The sequence below is a fragment of the Canis aureus genome, chromosome 28, assembly GCF_053574225.1.
Source record: "Canis aureus isolate CA01 chromosome 28, VMU_Caureus_v.1.0, whole genome shotgun sequence".
In the NCBI taxonomy this organism is placed as follows: domain Eukaryota; kingdom Metazoa; phylum Chordata; class Mammalia; order Carnivora; family Canidae; genus Canis; species Canis aureus.
Window position 1 is genome coordinate 4,588,957 of NC_135638.1, and position 25,237 is coordinate 4,614,193.

The 25,237-nt window shown below is 44.2% G+C and overlaps 1 protein-coding gene across 1 annotated transcript in view; it reads left to right on the forward strand.

Moving 5' to 3' along the window:
• The first annotated feature begins 1,274 nt into the window (after positions 1-1,274).
• Positions 1,275-25,237, forward strand: part of RUNX1T1 (RUNX1 partner transcriptional co-repressor 1) — a 134,745-nt gene continuing 110,782 nt past the window's right edge. The window contains 4 exon segments of the mRNA XM_077876293.1: positions 1,275-1,535; positions 1,537-1,561; positions 1,725-1,808; positions 1,811-1,867. Of these exon segments, the coding sequence (XP_077732419.1) occupies positions 1,440-1,535; positions 1,537-1,561; positions 1,725-1,808; positions 1,811-1,867 (262 nt within the window). The 5' untranslated portion in view covers positions 1,275-1,439.

Consider the following 25,237-nt stretch of genomic DNA (forward strand, 5'->3'; position numbering starts at 1 on the left):
TCTTCCTTTTTTTTTTTCCCCTCTCTCCTGCTGGCCTCATGCTTCCCTCCCCGCCCTTTACCATTTTGTCCCTTTACCCCAAGACCCGTCCATAAACTGTGTTACAACCCAAACTTTCACTGTGGCTGGGGCTACAGGGTATGTCATGAACAATCATGCAGTTTATTGGCTACTTCATTCTGAACTTGCTCTTCACACTACGGTGAGAGCTTCTTAACCAAGCTTCAATGCCTGGAAATACAACACAACCAAATACACCCCTTCGCGCCAGCCCCCCCCCAATAAAATAACCTTCTTTGCTGCATTATCTGCACTCCATTAAGGATCTGATCAGATGTTCAGATTGTCTGATGGGCGCATTTAAAAGTGAAAAGGGGCTCCCACGGGACTACTCAGGTGTATCTCTCCCCCTGACCTTGACGGGGTGGAGGATGAACTCTGGTCTGACGGAGGAGCATCAGCCCTTGCTGGTTCCCTGATTGATTCTCGGGCCCTGGGTGGGTGAAGCGCTGTGAAGCAGCTCAGGCCGAGATTGATTACCTCGATTTCAAATTCCCACCTCCCAAATAGACTCTCGGATGTACACCTAGGGGAACCCCCTCCTCCCCCCCAATTTCTGGAGGTGGAGCAGGTGTCTAAGAGTCACCTGTAGCTCCCAATCACAAGTGCTCCTCCTCATCGCAGGGATGCCGGCTGCACGGGAGTCTTCTGCTGGGACGCCTTGGAGCCCAAGGGAAGCTGTTTTACATCTGCTGGTGTGGGTGGGGAGGGGTGGAATTTGCCGGCGGGTGGGGGGGGGGGCGGTTGTTGGGTATTGGGGCCAGCAGAGCAGCGGGATGAGGCCTTCCCCTCCAGGTGGGTCTGCAAGACCGCGGGGAGAGCTGTGAGGGCTCCTTGAGGTTTGTCTTGCAAATTGTGGCAAGTGGGCTGGAGGGGAGGCGGTGACGGTCTCATTGTCATGCTCTGCCCCAGAGGGAGCTCCCCGTCCCTCCCGACCTTGACAGGTCCTCCCGGAGGTGCAGTCTGGCCCTGGCACGGGGGTGAGGCAGTCTGCTAGCCTGGGTTCCTCCCCTTCCCCTGGAGGAGGGGGCAGTCCAGGGCGATGGCCCCAGGCCATCACCCCCTACCCCACCCACCCCAGCTGGCTCTGGGGTACCAGGCGGCCGCGTGGCCCCCCTCCCCACGCCCTGGGGCCCGGGCCCCCACCTCCTCCATCCCTTTGGGTTTCTCCTCTGCAGCCTGCGCCTCTCCCCTCTCTCTCCCTCTCCCTCTCCCTCTCTCCCTCTCTCTCCCACTTTTCCTCCCTCTCCCGCTCCGTCTCACACGCACCCTCTGTTTATTTTCCTGCCTCCATCTGGGCCCTGCTGATATTGTAATCACCCTGATGCACGTTGGCTCCTCTCCTCTCCCTCCTGCGCTCACACACTCACTCACACACAATGTGCCATCCTGACAAGCCTTTTACTTCTGATAAGCTCCGATGTGTGTTTAATGAATACAAAGCCGCGGTCTGGGTGCCGCCTCGGCTGCGGCCGCCTCTCCTGCGCTCCTTTGCCAGAAGGTAATCTCCGTGAACGGGGAGGGGGAGGCGGGGAGGGGGCGCAGGGGTGGGGGGGCGGGGGAGCTGCTTTTCTCTTTCCCTCTCTCTCCCTTTCCAAACGATCCAGAAGTCGATAAGAGCAGGAGAAGTGAAGATGTAACATGTTATCTGTCGCTCCTCTTAGCTGGCGGAGAGAATTTACATTTAAAGATTAGCGGAGAGAGAAAGAGAAATCTGCCTTTTGTTGTGCGGGGTGAGGAGGAGGCATCAGTCCTGGCCTGGCCGCTATCTCCCATCACCTCTGCGACCCAGACAGGACTCGGCGAGGTGAGATGACCCGAGGGGGGGGGGGGTTATCTGTAATTGGGTTTAGTTTGGGCCAGCCTCAGTGGGTGTAAAGGGATTCGATAAAGGACTGCAGGGGGGGGGGGGCACACACACAATAGATTATTTATTGACTAAATGCTGAAGCCTTGAGATTGGAGAGGGGGAGAGGAAAAGCTGCTTTCACAACTTGATGAGTTTATTTTAATTTTTATTTCAAGGCGAGCCTGTCCCCCCCCCCTCCCCCGGGTGCAGGGAAGGGCTGCAGAACTTGGGCGAGATGGAAGGAGCGCGATGCCTTCTCTGCATCCCCTGCATCCCCTGCATCCCCCTCTCCCCCCATCCGGCCCTTCTCAGGCTCCGTCTCCCTCCTTTTACCCGGAGTTGCCTTTCACCCCTGGGGGGGTCGGTTGGATCCGCCAAGCGGAAAGGGCAGTGGCTTGCTTTTTTTTTTTTTTCTTTTGGAACTGGTCCTTCGCCTTTGGGTTTTGCGTGGCTCGTTTCGAATGGGTGTTGAGCTGATGCTGACGGTGGTCCTTGAGCGAGGGAGGAAAGAGAATGGATGGAGACTACTTTTAAGGGTCGATTTGACGGTAGGGGTTCAGCATGCTTCAGAGCAAAAAAATAAAAAAATAAAAATAATAAAAAGGAAATAAAAAAGAACCCCAAACCCATCATTCTGATGCTGCCCTGTTAGATTTGTATGTTGCCTTTGAAACGCGGGATCTTTTTTTTTTTTCCCCTCCTTGGAGTGGGTTCAAAAAAAAAAAAAAGGAGTAAAAACATGTTTTATGGACTCCTGAGTGTATTTCCAAAAATTACAGTGTCAACTTTGTAACATTCTGAAAATGGGGAAAAGTGAACAGAATTGTCGTTTGCCTCGTCCACGTCCTCAAGATAGGTGTTTTCCTAGGTGAATGGGATCCAGTAACTAAAAGCCTAATTAAAATTTGTTTAAAGCTGGGTGGGTGGGGGGGGGGCATGTTTCCTTGTTGACAGCGGCAGATCGATTGGGTAAGACAATAGAGTCCCATTATTTCACTTCCATTGACTGAACATATTGACATTTCAGGTTTGCTGTTGCCTCAGTGAGCATGATGAAACACTGAAATTCACAGACCCACTGGCCAGAGTGGCACATGCTTTACTGTATGTCATCTGTGCCTTCAGGTTACCTTGTCACCCAGGCAGAATGGGGACGGACAGCCTGGAGTCCTTCACAAGGGGTAGAGCTCTTTTGGCTAAGAAACTGGCGAGCAGCCTGGCTTGGGAGCATCTTTAATTTTACCCAGAATCGGCTGTTACAGAGAAATAGCACTTTTATTGACAAATCTGAGAAGCGTCCCAGCTATTAATCGTGCACATGGGACATACGAGAATACCCATTTTCAAGACTGATCTTCACCTCCTCCGGAGGTGTCTACGGGGAGTGGTTGGTCACACCATTTAGGTGTTTATCAGCTGGTGCTTGGGTGAGAACTGCCCTTCCCCAGTCCGGGTGCTCAGACGTTCAGGCACCTGCTAAATCTCTATCTGATAAAAACGAACCTGTAAGTCCCCTTCCAGAATAGGGCCTGACTTGGACTTTTTTGTTTCTGGATTCCTTTTGGCGGGTGGAAAATGAAAATGGGATGTGTGTATTTTATGCCCATAGGCATGCATAGACAGTAACATGTAAAAACGAACATGAGTACATTCCAGGCAGAGGCAGAGAAAATAGTAAGTTATTGTCCTTATCTACTTAGTGTAAACCTACCCTTGTATACATTTTGCATAGTCTTTGCATAACACAACTAAGTATTAGATGGAATAGAGTCAAAGAAATGTGAGTCATACAGAAGTGAGTATGGGGGAAAAAACAAACCAGGAGGGACTTAACATATTTTTAAAAAAAGTTTAATGAAAATATAAAACTATTATGAATGTGCTTTATACACAGCAATTGTTGCCATCAAGTAGGCAACTGATGCCCTTTGCAGTGTTTAGAACAAAACTAGCCCTTTATACCATTTTCATGAAAATGTTAGGTTTCTATTTGATCAGCAGGTGCTGTTGAGATGAAAGCCATGTGTAAATTTTCAGAAGGCCAAAAGTGTCAATTCAGAAAAGGAAAGTGATAAGAGAAAATGCAATCAGTTTTCCTGTTTTCAATTTGTGCAGGATTTGAAGAGCTGTTTTGTTAAACTGCTACATCTGCTCCAATATGAATATTGAACTACTTCCACTAAAAATAACAGCCTATAATTTGGAAGCTACTGCAGTCTTTTGTTAGTGTGAGTGGGTTATTTAAAAACAAAAAAACAAAAAAAATAAAAAAATAAAAAAAGACAATTTTCTATTCTGACAATCTCTTGCTTAATGTGCATTTTCATTTGTTGGCACTTTTATCCTCAGCAGATAAATGGTATTATGCAATTAGGACCTCAGCTTGTTTGACTATGAAAGAGGTTTCCATAGGTGACAATCCTAGTAATATAAAAAGGGTCCACACAAAACAAAATTCATTTTTAAATAATCTGTTTAAATATAGTTATTTAAAATGAGATAGCTATTCCTTACATTCTCGAATACTGCAATTTTTAACTTATTGCTGACTATTGTAACAAAGTTAACACTGTTCTGTTACATACTGAGCATTCTGTGATTTATTTCACCTTTAATATACCTGCAAATGTAAGTTTAAACTAATCAGGGATATTTTACCTAACAGGGCTTTCAGAATAATTTTTTTTCATGCTTAAATAAAATGATTAAATTATGCTTGAGTGCCTGCATACAAAAGCCTTAGCTTCTATAGTACTGCTAATCAAATAAGTTTTATGGACAGGGAAAGCACCACATTAGAGAAAAAATTGGATGCACTTTCCTGGTGACGTTTCTAGGAAAGACAACTTCTTTCTAAATCCTCTAGTATTAATTAAGAAGAAAACTCTAACACGCATCTGAAATAATCGTAATAAACAGAATACTTCATCCCTCTAATGAGAACCCGAATGGCTTTGCTAGCCGTGTGATGCTGGGCACAGAGACTTAAGGTGGAAGGAAGACTGATGAAATTTGGATCGGGTTCAATATTGACTCTATTCACAATTGCTGTTGGGTTGCCTTGTGGCTCTAGTAATTTGTCCAGGTTGAGACGTGATCACTGCTTAGGATCAATTAGAGGCGGTGTAGCTTGTGGCTTCACCCTTGAAAGGCTGGGCACACTCTTCACGGCTAAGCTCAGAGTATCTCCAGAATGGATTAAGGGGAGGACAGACATTGGGATGCAGTAGGATGGTGGATCTTAAGAAACGCAATGTTTATTCTGCACCACCAACTGCAAGGAGTGGTCGTCTGAGGACCGGTATGGAGTGTGGGAACCTGTGATCACGTGTACGTGGCCAGCCCAAGAATGATGCTTTCAGGCAGCCTAATTTCCAGTTTGAAGCCAAACCGTGGCATGTTGTGCTGGCATGTCCTTCAGAGGCCCGGGGCAGCCACATGGGTGTATTCCCTGCCACCGCACCCACTACTTTGCCACTCTCCAGAACTGGGGCTGGATCACATCCCCGTGGAAGAAAAGTGTATTTCCCGGGCACAACCCCGTCATCGGTTGTTAGATGGTTTTGTCCTGAGGCCGCATTCAGCGGTGGAGCCTCAGTACTTTGGAAAGCCTCAACAGGGGGGTTCTTGTGACTCTCTTCAGAACCTTCCTGCTTTAACAAATGATGCCCAGGCTCTGACATCAGAACCACCGAGCCAGTCGTGCCCCACGGTTGAGGTTTAAGGCGCAAGAGAGACCCTCCTGTTTGAAGAAGGTTGAGACCGTCAGTGCTGCTGAGATCCACTAACGTAGTCGCGGGCCGTAAGAGACCTACTTTTAAAAATCCCCCTGCTTTGACGGTTCTAATTAGATTACCTCCTAATACAGCCCATGAGGGAATAAAGCAGGCATTTGTTTCATAGATTTCATACCGGTCAAGCTCTCTAAGGCAAATCACGGTTGGGGTGAATAGCACCTTTAGAACATAGATCTTGGTGAACGAGCCCACAAATGTAAAAATTTCCCATTTGTCCTACAATCTCAGCCCCTCTAAGTGCCTTAGGGAATGCGATGGACTAGATTCATTAATCTTTTAACAGCTGGGTCATAGACCACTTGTGAGTGTGCCTGGGCTTTCAAGAGCTGCCCCCTAGTTGTTGGTCTTGGGAGAGAGAAGAGGAACAGACTAGTGGTAGAGGCGTACTGTGAGCCTGGAGTTACCCCCCACATGTGGTGCCATTGCTGATTTTAAGTAGATGACAAAGCAGCACCTTACTTCATTTCGAAGCCCGGCCGAAGTTGCTCTTCTGGCTTGACCTTTGCCTCGATATGGAAAAACCGAGCTTCCCTCCTCTTCCCAACTTAATTACCTACTTGGTTCAAGCTCGAGTAATTAGAGACTTATTTTCTGAACACCTGGCTTCATATTCTCCATAACATTCTCCATTGTTGTCTTGGGCCCTCACCCCAGCCTAGGAATCACTAGCCGACAGACACCCTTGGACGCACCCAAGTGTATGCCAGTGTGTATCCCCCCGGTGTGTCCTAATCTGGGCTTTTCCACTGCTGAATTCTGATCGCTCATCAGAATACCACCTTCCTGAGCTACACTGAAGCCTTGAGGAATCAGGCTGTTCCCTTTATTGATCTCAGTCAGCACCCTGCAGTTGGCTTCAGCCCAGTGTCCCCATCCCTGGTGCTTGGTCCCTCCCCGTTGCTAATGGCAGTGTTTTCATCTCCACGTTTTCCAACCAGCCAAGTCCAACTTCCTGGGCATTTCCTAAGAGGAGAGGGGTTACGCACCATTTGGAGTTTGCAGGTGTAGTTATGTAATGTAAAAAAAAAAAAAGAAGTGTGTATTATAAAAAGAAGTACACGGTGCGTGTGCATCCCCCCAACTCATGAGTAAACTGGGGTTCCCCTTCCAGTGCAGTCACTCCTTTGCTGCATGGCCTGGGGTACGTGCCACCCTTCAGGTGCGTTCTTCGGGAGTGAAACAAAGGACAGATTCAGTGATCTTTAGGCTTCTCAGCTCTCCTATGTAGGAGTCTGTGTGTGATGCCGAAGTAGGCTTTCAGGAATTTCCCATGGTAAGGTGAATGAAGAAAAAAATCCTTAAATTTTAATTCTGAGTGGGTGTGGAGGGGGATAGGGGGCGCTCCTCGCCTCCATATGGCTGGGAGATGGAACCAGTATAGGACGTCACGATCGCCTTACCCTTCTCCATTGTAAAGGAGTGGCCTTGAGAACAGGGGGCCGTTTTTTCCACACATCCTGGACCTTAGATGACTGAACCTTCAGCTCTGACTTACTATCCCTTTGTAAAAGGTGAATGAAGAAGGCACAAGTCTGTTTATATGGGGAGAAGGAACTGAAGATTTCAGGTTTTGTTTGGGGAAGAGAGCCTCCATGGATGGTTTCACCTCATGGGTGCTGGACAAGATGAACTTGGTGTTGGGGGCAGGGGTGAGTGGGTAAAAGCTGGTGTGGTGGTCATTGGTTGTCCTACGAGGCATTGGCCATACCCCACGGTCTCCAGGTTGGGACGTAAGTCGCTGGGCAATTTAGAAAATGACCTCTTTTGACCATGTTTTGGAGAGAGCTTGGTAAGTAACAGCTTGTTGAACCAGGATGCATTAACGTGGTTAGGAATGGGCTCCTACGTAGGAAGGACTGAAGTTGCCCTGTCCCATTGTCTGAAGAAACAGCCTGCCGTCGGTTTTAAAAGCCCAATTATTATCAGTAACCTTTTGATTTCATACTTTAGTCTGTACACAGTTCAGACGTTATTGGACGTTTAATCCTAATTTGCAAAACTGTTAATAATGAAAGCGAGCTGGATATCTTGGGAACTCAGAAGCCGTGGCGTTCTTACGCTTCCGATTGGACCAAGGAGGAGAGCCCCTTGTCATCATCCAGGGTGGCAGTAGAAACTTCTGTTTACTCGGAGTATCCGCAATTGGCAGGACTTGGAAGTGATGTTAATGTCATCATCTGTCGTCAGAAATGGAAGCCACAGGAATTACTGTTGCTTCATAGGTCGTAGGAGAGTTGTGTGTTGGCATTCAGCGTTCAGTGGGAGGCCAAACTGAAGTGTTGTGTGTGTGCGTTTGCCACGGAGGAGAATATCTTCAAAGTGTGTGTGTGCCGTGAGCTCTTAGCTCAGTCTGGCTCGACTGGATTAATACTGCGTCCGAGAAATTAGAAGGTGCCATGAGAGGTGAAGGCGGTTTGTCTGACTGAAGCAGCTCGAGAGCCAGGTGGGCACTAGTGAAATGAGAAGAAACAAGGCCGGAGCAGTGATGAGCTAGAGGCGGTTGGCACAGCACCAGGGGGGAAAACTAGCATATGATGCGATTATAAGGAGGGCTCGGGAGGTCCCTTCCATTAGACTTTCAGGGAGTGCACCCGGTGATGCTCAGGTAGGAGACCCGAGAGATATCAGGGAAGTAGGTAGGACATGACACCTGTAGGGGCTGGTGTCGGGTTGTGCAGGGAGCCAGCACAGCGGCACTGCAGAGAGTATTCTCAACGCACATCCTATTGGCAAAGAGAATACCCACAATTGGAAAGTCATCCCCAACCCCTCTCCCCCCCACCCCCACCCTGGCAGGTGTTCTAAGCATGGCACAGGTGGTGCTTTAAGGACAAAGTCTTAGAAAGCGGGTGGGCCTCTCTGGTTAGAACTCGATGGACTGGACTCCCTTCCCTAACCTCAGGATCTAGGAAGATGTGAGCTGTAAGACAGGTCATGAAAGACTGCTAGTTTATTTTCTGAATCTATGCATATGTTATGTACACAGTGATGAGCAAACACAGCTGGGAAGAACAGCAGATGATATTGGGACTGGAACTGTGGTGTTTATCAGACTGACACAGTAATCCTCCTTCCCCTGGAAGTGTTCTCTTTAAGTGACTGTTAGGATTCTGGAACTTTTATCATGTGTCGGGCCAGTCTTCTCTCCTCCACCCCGTTGCCTACCTGTCTCACATTTTCATTCTCATCTGCAGCTAGATTTACATAGAGGGGAGATCCGTGTTTGACCTCTCGTGGGAAACAAAGGTGGACAGTTGTTTAAAGGTTCATCCTCTTGCTTAAATAAGGAGAGGTAGGTCTGTTCAGGTCTAAAGGGAAAGTAAGTGTGATCGGTCTCCACCGACTTGTCCAAGGCAAGCTTTGAGTCGGCTAGAGGGAGTGGGTATAAAATGGCAGAGAAAAAGATAAACGAGGAGGAGTAAAATGGGCAACCGATTAAACCTACTTTTCCTCTGTTTGAAGAAAAGGGTATGCTCGTTGGGTAGTCCTGGCAATGACCCTTTTTAGAGTATCTGGAAGAAGGCATGTCTACTCTTGGCTGGCAAGAGTTAATAAATTAATGAATCAACGGATGCCTACTACGTGTAAAGCCATGTGTTAGGATGGAGACACAGGCTAAGTAGTAGGTTTGCGTACAACTATACTGTATACATAAAGGGGGTATACATATGATCCAGTGTGTACTTGAGTCCCACTGAGTGATGAGCCCACCCAGGACAGATAAAATTGCTACATAAGATGGTGAGGCTTAACGGCCTGACCGCTTTAAATGGTACAGTCAATGGGATTTGAGAGGAGGGGAGTGAGTTGGAATTTCAGTTTGTCTTCAGACAGGATTTATCAAAGTCAAGTTATTATAATGGTGGTGTGGGGGGTTGTAAAGTAGGAATGTGGAGTGCAGAAAGCCAGATGTGGAAGAGGCATTTGGAGGGCCTTTGGGGTGGAGAGTGAATTGAAGAATGTGGTTGTATCAGAAAGGACCCAAGGGTGATTATTGGGAAATAAGCAGAAAGATCCTAAGTGTCTTGTCTATGAAGCGTGTCGATTTCAGCTTTATCTTCTGAGGAAGCCAGAAGTTTGGAAAACTGTCCTGTGAGACCCCCTCAGGGCGGAACGGGGCATGAGGGGCGCCCCGCCTGGGTTTGCACCCTTTCCTTGGTCTTAGCCCTGTGAAACCAGAACAGTTCTGCTGTGATGACAAATTGCTTTGTATGTTAGGTTTTCTAGTTGGGCTTCATTGGGACAGAGGATGCCCCCCAGTGAAAGGGGTCTCAGTAAAACCAAAGGGAAGAGGCAAGGGGAGGAAGCCATGGACCCAGTTAAAGTTATGTTTCTCAAGAGTTGGTTGCACTGCGATCAGTTGGTTGGGTCGGAATAGAGGAAGGCCCGGAGGCCAAGGCCAAGCGGGAAGCTTCTGGCAGCAGGATGACCAGGATTGAGTTTGTGGGATGGAAAGAAAGAGGCAGAGGTGTGGGACGCAGCCGAGGGGTAAGCGTTAGAGCTCGGTAGTAGGGGTGCGTTTAGAGAAGCTAGAGTTGACCACGTGGAGTCTGTGTCCAGGGTACTGAGCTCGCCAGAATTTTTGATTTTTAGATTTATTTATTTATTTGAGAGAGAGAGAGCATGTGAGTGTGCAGGAGCTGGAGTGGGGGCGGGGGGGTTGGACAGAGAGAGGGTCTCAGGCCCACCGTCCGCTGGGCCCTATGTAGGGGGCTCGGGGCTCGATCCCACAACCCAAATCGTGATTGAGGGTTGGATGCTTAACTGACCGAGCCCCCCAGGCGCCCTTAGCTTGCCAGAGGTTAGAATCCCTTTGGATGTTTAAGGAGCAGCTTCCCTACCCCTCGTGAACTCAGAGTCTCCTGTGACCCCAGAGGCAGGGGCCTCCTTGAGAAAGAGGCCTCCAGCCCATTTGGACAGCCCCGCCCTGGGGGTCCTTGTGTTCTAGCCACTTTTGCAAATGGTGATAGGGCTGTGAAGTGGCAGGTGTGCCTTCAAGAGTCCTGGTTGCATGAGGGTCTTTATTGATCTCTCTGGGACCTGGCTCCCTTACATGCTTTGGCTTCTTGTGTGACTTTTAACCTGTTCTGAGGTTCCTTCTGGTTTTGTAGGTACCTTTGGGCCATGTCGGGGAATAAGAGGTGGTCAGGTGGGCCGGGTCTGGACCCCTTGCCTTTCTACTGGGGCAGGCTTTGTGGGGATGGGGAGTGAGAGTTGTTTCAAGGGGCCTTTGAACCCATGTTCATTCATTAGGTACTCCCGGTGTGGTCTTGCAGACCATGCAATGACAGTTTTCAAATATACTTTAAGCAAAAATCACAAAAATGAAAATAAAATAACAAAAATATGTATTGCAGTTTTACTGAGCTACTAGAAACTTGTCTATTTATTTTACAGGCAGCTGATAGTAAACAAATTACTGTCATATGAGGGACCACGATTTTTTTTTTTTTAAACGAGGCCGCCTATTGGAGAAGTAAAGGAATCCCTTGATTAAATCCTTATGATTAAGTTGCTTGCTAATCATCTCCACTATTGAAGGGATTTTAGTTGTTGAAAGTAACAACAACCAAAATCTACCAGTTTCAGGACTTTTGGGGCTGCTTCATCAAGGTAATATTATTGCAGGATATTTTACCGTGTTTTGTCCAGTATCATTTAATTTGCAAACATACTGGCGCTTCTTTCTTTATTTACTCACTTACTTACTGAGGAGGGGAGGGGCCGAAGGAGGAGGAGAGAATTTTTTTTTTAAGATTTTATTTATTTTAGAGACCGTGTGCATGAGTGGCTGGGGGGGTAGGGCAAAGGGAGAGGGGAAGAGGGAGAAGCAGACTCCTTGCCCAGCAGAGAGCCCAACACAGACTTGATCTCAGGACCCTGGGATCATGACCTGACCTGAAGTCAGAAGTCAGACATTTAACCAACTGAGCCACCCAGGTGCCCCTCCCCCTGCCCTTTCTTTCTCTTTTTTTACTTCTTGAACCTGAAGCAGATTTGGCGTTCGTGATTTTGTTATAAAATCTGTCAGAATGGAACGTTTTAAGACCGTTTGTCAGTTGTCCTCCAGAAGAATTAGTCACGGGCAGTCAAAAAAGGACCTCAGCATAAAAAGCAACCAATAGTGTTTAAAAGAATGAGACCAATTTCTAGGTGTTGAGAGGCCATCATTCCTGAGATACATTGTGAGATGGGAGAAGCGGAGAGCAGAACAGTGTGTCCAGTATGTGACATTTGTCCAAAAAAAAAAAAAAAAAAAAAAAATAGAAAAGCAAATAGATAGGCATATGCTTCTACTTGTGAAGATAGGTACAAGCATCTGACCAGAGTTGTTTCTTTGGGGAAGAAAGTGAGGCCCAGGCATTGGTGGTTGGAGGGAGACCTGTTTGTCCCCTCGGTCCTCTGAGCCCTCTTGCAAATCTTCTACCTGTTTCACTTGCTATAAAGTTAAGAGACCACAGATCGGACTGGGGTTGAGTGGTGCTTGGGGGGCAAAGAGATGCTCCTCTCTTCTCTGCCAATAGGCAGTGGAGCGTGGAGGGGAAAGGGCCCAAATCCCAAGTGCGCTACTAGTTGTTGAATCTGCTTCTACTCCCCCTGTTCATCTGGAGATAATTCTCATCTGGATAATCATGGCATGACCTCATGCGGCCGTCATGAGAATTCCATGAGGTGTGTCTGGAGCATAACCATGGATGATAAAGTCTTGCTTACTCTCAGACTCCGACTTGACCACCTGGACCTGCCCGCCACTCTTCTAGAAAACCCCTGTAGAACCTTCTCTTCTCTCTGGATGTTCCTTGTCTGTCACCCTCACTCAGCAAATGCTTACTGGAGAGTCTGGTCCTGTTTGATATCTGGGGAGATAGAGATGTTCAAGACCCCCAACACCCTGATTTGCTAGACTTTTCTTATCTCAGCCTTAATTAAGACCCATTTCTGCAGGGAGCACACTTGTCATCTACGTCTCAAATGAAACTACTCTCTGAAGCCTTCAGGACGTCTCTTCCTCAAAGCTTGGATTTATCACATCCAACTCTTTGCTACTGTCCATGTGATTCAGACTTCTCTGCTGGCTTGTAAGCTTGTTGAAGGTAGGCGTCTGGAACGATTGGGGTACTGTTTGATGCTTTATTAAGTTAAATATTTTTTTGAAAGCCTATTCCTTGAACTCAAGTTATGTACTTGGTACTGTCCTGAAATGTGTCATTGCTAAGACCAAGAAATCTTTGATTTCAACAGCATGTCGCTTCTCTCCCCGTCTCTATCTTGGTCCCCTTCCATTGTGTTCTCTCATCGTGGAACGTACCATTTATTGCCGCTGTATTTTGGCTTGGAGTTTCAGCAACCAAAGAAGCAAAACCAAAACAAACCCCAGGTGCAGCATCAGCTCCAGGCAGACCGGGAAAGGGTCAAATCCCTTGCATGCCCTTCTTTACCTGTTTTATTTTACTTTTTTTAGCCCCGAAGTTCACAAATGTACTTTTCGTAAAGGATGAGCTCCCTGATATTGTAAGGAAACTATCGTGTGTCTAGATGCATTTATGAGCTGGGACTGTCCCTTTGATCAGGGGCCCAGCGGTGGTGGCTCGCAGCATCTCCTCTCCCAGTTGTCCCCCCAGGTTATCCCTTAGTTGCCAGGGGCTCTCTTCTGTCCTTGGGTTGCCCAGATCCACTTTCTGGACAGATCTGCTGCTGGCTGAGCACCCCCTCACCCCCAAAAACCTCTCCACCCCTTACTATCACCCTACACCCCCAGTCTTACCTTTCCTATCCTTGTATGGGATCCCAACCGCTCTGCTGCTTGAGGAGCTGGCCCTCAGGGAAGGCACTGGGTAGCATGATGGATCCATCATGCAGAATGTGCAAGTGAGTGAGAAGTGTCCCCTTTTCCGTCCAGGTAACATGGTCACTTGAAGAGATCATTTCAGAAGAGCAGCCTTCAGTTGCTTAGTATAGGTGGCCGAGCAGTTTCAGATGCACAGGCGTGGGGAGGAGGCACTTGGGAGGTCTTCACGGGACGAGGCCCACATATTGCCTTAACCCCCACCTGGGCCTGTGCTCATTTTCTAAGTGACTCGGAGAGGTTTCTTCACCTGCCCGACGTCACCCTGGGCCAGGTCGGAACCCAGGTTCCATGACTCCCAGGCTTCTCTGGTCTAGAACGCACCTGGGCTCTCCTGCAGCTCAAGTCCTACCACCTGGGAGGTGGCCCATGAGCAGGGCCCACCACGCTGACTGCAGGTGGGAATGCTACTAAAGTTAAAATGGAAAATTGTCAAGACTCGTTATTGCACTTAGGAAAGTCACTGTTTAGAATATAAAAAAATGCCACAGTTTTGTAAGTTTCTCAGAGAGAGAGAGAGAGAGAGAGAGAGAGATGTTAGTGGATGAGGAGCAGCAGCAGCCACCAGACCGGATCTGCAGCTGGACAGTTGTAGATCTCCTTTCTGAGACGTGTGACCGTCCACCATGAGTGCAGATACTCTTCAAAGATACTTTTTCTTTCATGTGAAAATTGCCAACATGGAATAGATGCCTTAATTTGGAGAAATCAGTCTTTGGAAATAATTGGTTCTCTCTTCTCTTATCCCCCCCAAAGATGATCTTCCACAGATGAAATTAGAGGAGAGAGAGAAAAAAATTAAAACACAAAACATTAGTTTGTGGTATTTCTTTTCTTTCTTTTTTTTTTTCTTTTCTTTTCTTTCTTCTTCTTCTTTTTTTTTTTTTTTTTACTGCAAAATGTTTTAGGACCTGTGGTTTAATTCCACATATTTTGGACCTCTTGACTGATCATAAATGTTTTTATCACTATTCATACAGTAGTGACTTTCAGAAAGGGGAAAATTATGATTACACTGGGTCATTTGTGAGTTGTGACCTAATGCTTTTATTTTAATGCTTTAAACCGTAATATTAAAATAGGTATTAGCAGCTTTCTACTATCAGATGATGGGATCTGAGCACATGGGATAAAACAGTGCTTGCAATAGAGGCACTAAGATAGGCACTTTATAAGTGTTCCTCTTATCTTCATATCATCCTGGTGAGTTAGGTATTACCATCTTACTTTAGAGCTTTCCATCTGAAGCTCAGGGAGGTTAAGTGACTTGTCCAAGGTCAAATAGCTGATAAGTGTAAAAGCTGAGATTCCAGCCCACCAGAGCATGCATCCAGAGGGCTCCTAAGTGGTTAGTATACGTGTAGGCCACTGCCATTTTAGGATATTTTGTTTTATTGAAAATTAAATTATATCTGTAACAGAGGAGACACTCAAGAGCCTTGTACTGTCTAAAACTGCCTGGTTGGTTAACTCATGGGTCATCCTGCATTACTGATTTGACTAAAAACAAATCGTAGATTGGTCACCTGCCTTCTGATTAATTTATTCCATAAAATAATATTTGAAGGATATTAAAATAATGCCTCATTGCCGCCATAAGAGAAAAGGGCTTGAGGAAAGACTAGATAGTATTGGATTATCACTTATTCCTTTGTTCCCTCAGCGGATACTGGGTGAGCCAGGCATTGTGCTAGGCTCTGGGTAGGAAAACTGTTGAATAAACATGGCCCCTGTTCCTCATGGCCCTTGCAATAGAATGAGTAAAGTGCATCCGGGTAGGTCTGAAGGCATAAAGAGAGAGAATAAGGTGAGATCTCTATCTTACCCCAGGAAACTCGATTGGTGAACACAATTGGGAGAGAAGCCCACGTGTAAAAACCAGTGCAGTGCATTTACTCCTATAGGTTGTATGGATTTATAAGGAGGTTCTTTTTTTTTTTTTAATTTTATTTATTTATTCATGAGAGACACAGAGAGAGAGGCAGAGACACAGGCAAAGGGAGAAGCAGGCCCCATGCAGGGAGCCCGATGTGGGACTTGACCCCAGGACCCCGGGATCATGACCTGAGCAAAAGGCAGATGCTCAACTACTGAGCCACCCAGGCATCCCAGTGCTGTGGTTCTTACTCATGGTGTCCTGTTGCTCATTGTGGGTGGAAATGCTGGCCTCACTGCCCAAGTTGCCCTGGATGATTCCCATGTAGGCCTGTATGTGTACAGTACTGATGAGAATGGGCTCAAGTGAACAATATCTGTCAGGTAAATACTGCCCAGTCTGATATGGATCAAAAATGCTATTACAGGTTAAAGAAGGGACAGTGACCATGGGCCTCAGGAGTGGTCAGGAAAAAGTCTGTGAAGGCCATAGTGATTGAATCAGGCTTTACAGAATTTCTGTAGGTGAATTTCATTGTTGTTTTTTTTTCTTTTTATTTGGGCTACTGCTCTGTGGCAAGTACAGTTTTAGGTATGGGGGATAGAGGCATGAGCAAAAGAGACAAGACCACTGCTCTCCGAGAGTCTACAGTGTAGGGATGGGAGAGGGAGACAGGCAGTAAAAATATTAATAAGATTATTCCACATCGTGTTAAATGCAACGATGACAGTTAAAAATCAATGTTAGAATGGTGGTGTTGGTGAGATTTTTGTTTTGGGTGGTTGGAAAATTATCTCTGAAGAGGTTATACTTGAATGAAACCTGAGTCTGAGAAGGAGCTGGGCATGCAACTGCCTCTGAGAAGAGGCCTCTGAGGTTGGTGGATAAAGCCATAAAGATGAGATAATGCATTCTATGGGGGGGTGGGAGGGGGTTATCCAGGAAAGAGCTCCTGGAAGGGCATGGTTGGAACAGAGGGTGAAATGTGTAGGGTGCCAAATTATGGAGGGTCTTGAAGATCCGAATGGCACAAGACTTGAGGACTGTGTGTTTCTGTGTGTACGTTGGGATGGGTAGTTAGGAGAAAGGAGGAGAACCTGGATGAGTTTGTCATGGAAGCTTAAGGAAGCTTGTGTAGCCGGGATATTCAGGTTTACTTCATGTGACTATGATGAGGGACAGACCCCCAGATATCGTAATGTCCCAATCACTTCCTGTTGGAAACTGAGCGTCATCCTAGCGTGTGGCATACGTGGTGCCTGGTTGACTGCTCTGGATCAGGGGGATGCAGGAGGATTGTCCTACCAATGAGATCATGGAGGCCTTGACGAAGGTAAGCTACAATCCAGTGTCAGGGACTGTACTTAATTAAAATAGGTAATATTTTCTAAGTCAGAGACTAGATATAACAGGTTCCTTTTGTGATGGTCCCCTTGGAATACAAAAGTAATTGTATTTTTATTAACGTAAAAGGACCAGTCTTTATTGCTATAAAATGTTTTTATGAAAGGAAAGAGAAAAGTTAAGGTCTGATTCAATCCAGGTTGATAAAGAAGTGTGCTTAAAAAGGTTCATTTGTGGAATAACGATACGCATATTATTTACTAAAGGAAAAATTACCCCAAATGTTGATCTAATTCTCTAGAGAAATGTATTTAGGCGGTGAAGGGATTCCTGGCGGTGACTGAGAAACTCCGTAATGGGGAACTGTACTTGGTCTCTTTTGAGGTTGATTCTGATGTGTGTAGTCTTTACATCCTATTAAATTTTTGAAAGATAAACTGATACAAGAATGATTTGCCAAGGCTAGCAACTCTTCCTTTTAAAACCTTGGCTCAGTGTACACATTGGAGGGATGGGGGAGTAAGATAAAAGCATTATAAATATGAGGTTAACTGAATTCAAATAGAAGGTTCTCTCAAGTTATTGCATTCCTTAGAAAATAAATACATTGCGCATATGGTTAAGATTGATCAAAAAAGTATTCTGTATGCCAGTGATTACATTCCCATCTGTGATTAAGGTTTTCTGTCTGCATCTGGTTTTCACATTATATTTCTGTAACAAGAATCCTTTATATAGCAGAGTTCACTTTCTGTATTTTCTATTAGCGGCAGCTTGAACTACTGCACGGATCGCAGATTTACACATGTGGTTTTCATTACTTCATACCATTGAGAAAAAGTAATATTTGTTTGGGAATGTATGTTTTCCACAATTTCCATGGTAATACAACATGTTGAGCCTTTTTAATAACACTCTTGTAGAACTACAAATTGTTTGAGGCATTCTACTCTTGGTGGAGTTTAGCTTTTAAACTTTTCTCGGGGTATGTTCCCCTCATCATGGTGTTTAACAAATTGGAGAGCTGAGGATCTGAACAAAGCAATTATTAAAGAGAGAAAGGACGTTTTACTGTCCTTTGCAGGGGATACAGACTTCAGTGGGGAGTATGTATGGCAGATATCTGGGTATCTATTTCACAGTGTTCGGTACTGTTAATTTATTATTATTTCTTTTAATGTATTGGAAGTGTAATACTCCAAAGTCATTATTTAAAAAAAAAATTAAACATTAGCTTCTATTGCTTCTGTTGCTGCTGCTGTTGCTTCTTTTTCTTCTTCTTCGTCTTCTTTTTTTTTTTTTTTTTTTGGTTATTCTATTGATTATGATACAGTGTTTCATATGTAAAATAGTTCAGTGGCCAAAATCCTCATGGGTAACTTTAGGTTCACATTGTATGTTACTTGAATGTGTATTTCTCTGCCATGTTAACATTTGAGAAGTTATAAACATGCACATTTGAAATATTTTGTAACAACTGTCTTCCTGCCAGCTTTTCTCCATTGGCTTCAGAATATTCTGATTAAAAGAGACACAAGTTAAAAAGTGAAACAGTATATTCTACATGGGGGAGGAGGGGTCATTTATAATTGAGAAACTTATCTTTTAAAGGCAGTTTATCCACATGGTAATTTTATGTGCCTCAAAACTGAGATCTACTACACCATTTTTTAAATCAGTAAATCTAGATATTAGGCACTTATTTAGCAGTCATGAGAAGGAAGAAATAGACTTAGACGCTAGGGTATTTGTATGTGCTTTGACTCTTCCATTTGTTCAGTGGAGATTATTAACTGTGACCCACACAGGCATGATCCAGTTTTATCAGTTTCTCTGATGTCTTTTGTTGGTGGTTGCTGAAGCACAAAATATTACAAAATATTATTGAATCTAAGAAAAATTCTATTTTCTTCTTTCCCCCCCATAATAGTTGTTTATTCTCTATTGATAAAATATTTTTTACTCAGTATAGACACATTGGAAACAGGATTGTGTAGGAAATTAGCCGTATTTCCATCTTCCTGAAATAATCATTTGACATCTAGATGTATTTACTTCCCGTCTCCCTTTCTTGCACCCTACCTCACCCCTGGTATTTGACTGTTTACATACGTGTACATGTATCTATGCATTTTGGTCATTTTCTTGTGGAAATGTTTGCTTTATCATCTTTAGGTTACATGGTAAACTGAATGTTTCCAAGTTTTGGCCAATTGTCTTTAGTGATCTTTGCTGAGCTTCAAGGCAGTTTCAACTAAGAAATGTCTAATATTGTATTTTTCCTAATCATCGTTTATTTAATTTTTACCCTGAGGAATAAGAACTGGTTGCATGATACAGAATCACAATGTGGCTTAAAAGGGCATTGATCTGTATGTGTGCATTTATTTATTTAGTAAAATCTGCTTGTGTAGATACATCAGAGTATATTCACCAATGTTAATTTCTAGGGAGTACTTTGGTTTCTTAAAAAAAAAAAAAATAATGGCAACAGCTTTAATAATACTTTTTGAGACTGCTTTTATAAATTTTTATTCCTTTACATTTACTGAGTTCCTCCCATATGTGTATATGATTGTGCTTGAGTTACAGTGCACACATTATGAGAATTAAATAAGGATGCTTTTTCTGCACATAGTAGTGGTACTGACAGTGGGTGAATACTAGGCACTCAATAAATATTTGAGAATGGATGAATTCCAAAGCTGCCAAATCTAGCAGGAAAAATGAGAAAATTTGGATTGCTTTAGAGAAAAAGAGAAAGTAGAAGAAGTTTGTTGATTTGCTAAAATGATTCAGCCATAATTATCGTTACTAGTATTTTTAAACTAGTTGACTCCATAGATTATTTGTGACTCTTATCAGTTGTTTTATGCTATTTTAGCTAATAATAGTAATGTTTAATTTTCAAAAAATGGTGATGCAATATGGACAGCACTTTGTTTTGAAATGGAATTTAACATGCACATAAAATTCTGTAAAATAAAACAAACACATAGTGTTTCAAAGCATTTTTCTAAGGGGACCATAATATCTGACAGAGTATTTGATTTTTTTATTGAACAAGGTAAAAGCTAACACATTCTTCTAAGGTATTGATGTACCTGTGTTCTAAACCGGTTTAAAGGAAGAGGAGTTGTCAGGTTCAGAATGTGTCTAGCTTTGAGTCAGATGACGGGAGAAGTAGAGCATGTCCTTATGGAACTGAGAAAAATGGGGATTGTTTTGGATTCTTCTAAAATTGAGAAGAGCTTGTGTCTGTTTCTTAATACAAACAAAACAAAACTGGTCTAGTATAATCGTGTAAGTAGACGGGTGTGATACTTCAGACTGGTTGTGATATATGCGTTTTTTTTCCCCTTTGTTGTTGTCAATAGAAAAGATTGATCTCTGGGCTGGTGAACATAATATCTGTCCCAGTCAGAAAAGGAGAGAGGAAATTAGCAGAGCGATTGGTGGAGAATGATATCTGTCAAAAGAAACACTTGGAGAGCACTGAGTTTAGTAATAGGTGACTGCCGGAAAAAAGGGAACTTTGAATATTGTCAAGGTAAGGAACAGACAAATATTTTGATTTACTTAACAAAAAAAGAAATTTATTCTATGTTCCCAATAAATTCTAATTGTGAAGATTTTTTTCCTTTTTCTTATTTCTTCTAGTGCCTGTTAAATTTGTATTATATATATATATATATATATATATTTTTTTTTTTTTTTTTCTTTAATTGTCTTTGAAGTCTTTGGATGTGGGATTGGGTGGGGATCAATCAATCAGCCTGGCTGTGGGAGCCCTTGTTTGATAGCTTTGGGCCTGAAGATCTCAAATGATCAAGTACCAAATTTTTTTCCCACCCTCTTCTTGTTGCAGTGCTTCTTGCCATGTTTCATAATACATCTGTTATAAGCTGAGCAATACTTGGAGTTAAAGAGTAAAAGCTATGCCATGATTTCTGTGTTTATTGTAACTTGAGATGGTGTTTTCTGAAACAGTTTGTTGACTAAAGAGGGGAAAAAGTGCTTTTTAATTTATTATTGCTCCTGATTGATTTAGATTTTTCTTTTTTTAACTTTTAAGCGAGTGTGGTTTCCTAAGCAGAATTCATGTTCATGGGCACATTAAAAAAAAAGAAAAATCTAACTTTAGGAAAACAGCAAATACAAACTAAGTATATTATTACCATTTGGCAAGAGACTTCTTAAAGCCTGCAACATGTCAAAATTCAGGAGAACCCTGAATTGTGGGTTCCAGAGAGTTGATGCGTCCTGCAGCCAGCTCGGTTTTAGGTTTAGCGGGCTTGTGCAAAAGCACAGACGATTCAGGGTAAACGGTGCCAGGAAAAAGTTGAGCGTTAACACAGATGTTGTGTAATACTGGTTGGCACTCGAGTGATTGGGAAGGGATGTTTGAAGTTCTTTGACTGCCTGCCTGACTGCATGGAAAAGAGGGGTAGCAAAATATTTACCATCTGTGGCCATGGTTCTGGAAACATTGCTGCTGGTGCCCACCCCACAGCATCTACTCTCGCAGTCCCTACAGATCCTTATTGGCTGGTTCTGTAAGTTTCCAAGAAGGTGTTGGCAAACAAGGGTATTTTTTTGTTTTTGTTTTTGAAAGACCATAGAAAATGAAATAATTTTCCGTATCATTAGAATCCTTTGAGGTCGCCTCGATGGTGGCTTAGTTTCTCTGTGTTTCTCTTCCTCTCACACCCCCTTCTTCATCATATGATGATCTTTTCTAGTAGTTAGTGAGAGCCGTACATTCAACAATGTGTTCATTGAGTTGTATTCGTTGAGTTGTATTGAGTAGCTGAACCATCTCTCACCTCTGTCTCTATCTTCTTACCTCATGTACTGTTGTTACTAAAAATCGCTTTTAGGGGAACTCACATCTTGGTTGATTAGATTTCCAAAGTCTAAAAATAGAAAGAGGTAAAGGTCTTCAAGGAAGCTAGTAATAATAATAATAGTAACAACAACAACAACAGCAGTAGCAGCCACTGCTAGGAAATTTTTCATCTTCCATCAGAAGAAAGCACTGTTTTAAGAGAGGATATAACTCTTTGCTTTTTGCCTTATGGGTCTCTATGGGGGCTCTTAATAATATGGTAAAATCACCTAAGGTGCGGATTACAAATTGCGAGGGATATCGGGTTTAAAACTTTGAACATCTGTTGCAGATCCGGAGGGTCCTGGTCTTTACCCACCCCCACCCCGTTCCAATCCCATCCTCCTCTGGTCGCGTGGGCTTCTGGCTGGGGCCCGCTGGGCCTGCACCATGCAGCGTGGAAGGTCCACAGCAAAAGCAAAAAATGCATGCCCGAGACACATTATAAAATGACTTAATGCACGTTATTTGTTATCCTATGCAAATGCTGAATGGAGAGAGCGTCAGGGTCAGGTATCAGACACCATGCCGAGTTCCTTTTCTCTTTCCTATATGTGTGTGTGCGTACCTCCTTGAAAAAAAAAATGATGGATGTGTACACACACGCACACTCTCTCTCTCACACACACATGCAACTTATATATATTTCATAACTGGTGGGAGAACTGGTGGGTTTTCTTTATTTTGTGTGTGTGTGTGTGTGTGTGTGTGTGTGTGGCATTGACACTTTTACTCCTCGTTTTCCTTTCTCGTAATGGTAATGGGTATATAGAAATATGGGCTTCAGACTCACGTTGACCGGAGAAATGGAGAACAGAAATCATATACTTTAAATTTGCAAACACCTGGAATCCATTGTGTTCCTGGGGTTGTAATTTGGAGACAGGAAAAGTAAAGAACTATGGGAGGTGAACAGTCGGGGCTCTAAGTGAGGACGGCCTGAGGTGGCGCCAGAGAGTCTGGTCTGTGTGGGGAGTCTGGGGGGTGGGGGCCGGGGTCACCCAGAGACAGATCTGCTTCTGGGGGGTGGGGTGGGGGTGGGGATGATGCCCAGGGGACAGCCACCAGCGTAGGTGGAAGCTGGTCAAGGCAACGTGCTGTGTGTGTGTGTGTGTGTGCACATGTGTGTGCCCCCCCCCCCAGGGATTTGAAGCATACCCCAAACAAGTATGACGCTTGGTCCTCTAGAATGTGGTTTAGAGCTGCTCTCCTGTAGGGCTTGCCTTTGTTGAGGGGTGGGCGGCTTTAGGACAGCTGGAGAAGTGCTTGCTCTTAGTGAAGGAAAACACTGAGAAGGGTCCAGTAGCTGTCATACTTGAAAATAATAATAATTTTTCAAAAAGATCCATTGGCTGGTCTAAAAGATACAAGGGGAATAGCATGGACCAACACAATGAGGACGGAAACGGAAGAAACTTCTGTTGCAGGGTGGTGTGTGTCTGTGTGCCCGTCTGGGGTGTCATAATTACGTAGTCCCGATTTATACATGGGTCATACATGGGATATGGGTCTCAGTAGCCACATTTGTATTTTTAAACAGGGCGATTTAAAAAACAAAAACAAAAAACTGAATGTGAATGGTGCTCTGACCCCTTAGGTATTGGCCGTCTTTATTAGGAGAAGAGGAAAGTTATTTTCCCAAGCAAAATTGCTGGTTTTGGAGAGCGTCTGCATTTATTTTTAGTTTTTCTTGGTCATGTTCGAGGGGTCTGATAGCATTAATGGGCTTTACCCCACATGGAGCTTTGAGCTTATTGTAGCACTGCACACTGATCCCAGGTCAGTGTGATGCGTGAAATCAATTTATTTGAATCTCTTTGCCTCTATAGGAATTTGGCAGCATGCCAGTTGTTTTCATTTAATGTTCTTTGTGTTGAACACAGACAAGCAGGCATGCTTTTGTATCCCTCTCTCCTTTGGTCTCTGTCTCTTTCAGCCAATATTTTACTCTATGGATTTTGAGATGAAGGAAGAATATATTATTTATGTGATTCTAATCATTGCTTAATGTGTGTGCGTATGTGCGTGTATAAGTGTCCCACTTTCATTTCTTCTGAGGGATATTGTGTGCGTGTGTTTTATATATATATATATATATATATATATATATATATATATATATATATATATTCCTGAGTTTTGCTGGTGACTTTCTTTCTTTGTATACAAATAATACAGTTTTGTTTAAATGAGGTTTTTCGAAGAAACCTCCCAAACCAGATCATAGGTGGTATTTACGTGCCATGAGACCTATTATCAAAAACTGAAAATGACAATATATTAATTGTACAACACACAGCACATGTTTCATCTGTGAACTGAACTATCAAAACCATGTCTTGGGGAGCTTTTTAAAATTTTTTTTGATTTGCAGATTTACACTTTATTCCAGCACGCGTGCTAAAGAAAACCAGGATTATTATTTGGATGTTGTTTCCTTTGAATAACCCCCTCTTAAATCAAGGCACCAGTGTTCTGCATAGATTGTGACATTGAATTTTTACAAAGTTCCTGCATGAGGTTCATTTTTATTGTTTTCTTTTTAAAATCCAGGGGTTAGTGACAGGGAACAGCCACAGCACAGAGGGTTTTTTTTTTTTTTTTTTTTTCTTTTTTTCTTTTTTGTGACAAATAGACTCAGACCTTGCTGTGGATGTTTTTGTAGGGAGGATTTGTTTCTGGGTCAGCTTTAGGAAGAGGTGGAGAAGGAAACAGAGAGAGAGAGAGAGAGAGAGAGAAGAGAGAGAGAGCAGAGAATGTTCTGTTGATGCCCCGGGCAGTTCTTGCGGAAGTTGATATGCAGAACCACGGAGCCACAGCTTCAGGGTCAGGCTCAGACCCAGAGCCCTGCTTCCTTGTTTAATTACCTGAAGAGCAAAACAGTCAGGCTGGGAGTGTGTGAAAACCCAGTATCTCTTGCAGCCGCCTGGCGCTCTGACATCCTGCAAGGCCAGCCCTGTCTGTCCGCCAGCGTCAGGCTGGCTCCCGCCCTGGGTTCCTTTCTTTCTGGAGGCATTGTGTGCAAGAGGGTTTGGTCAGGAATTTGAGGTTCCTGCCAGTGCCGTGGCCCTGCTTTCTCCTCCTGGACTACCCCGACACATACGCTTAATTTTTATTTTAATTTTATTTTTATTTTTTGGATGAATTTCAAAATCGGGCTCTTTCATTTTACACCCTGGCCTGGCTCTGAAACATTGTGACCGGCAGCAGCTCTTAACCCGTGGGGAGCTGCTCCGAGCCCATGGGTCCTTCTTCTCCTGGGGCTGGTTACCTGGTGTCTGAGATCAGGCTCCCTAGGAGCTCAGTGTGGATCTGGTGGTGCACAGGTGGTTTGGGTGAGGCAGTTTCAGCATCTTAATCCATCTGGGGGAACAGCCCATCTTTAAGCCAAGGTGATAGCACTTTTAAGTTTGGGGGCTGTTTGGTTTTTTGTTGTTGTTGTTCTCCCCCCCCCCTTGGGGCCTGGGAATTTGAATTTGGCCTGGAACACTTGCTGGGGGGAAAAGCAACACCCCCTGATGAAGCTGGAGGGGGGGCGAGGAATCCTATCTGGACAGCGATGGGTGGCCGAGTTGAG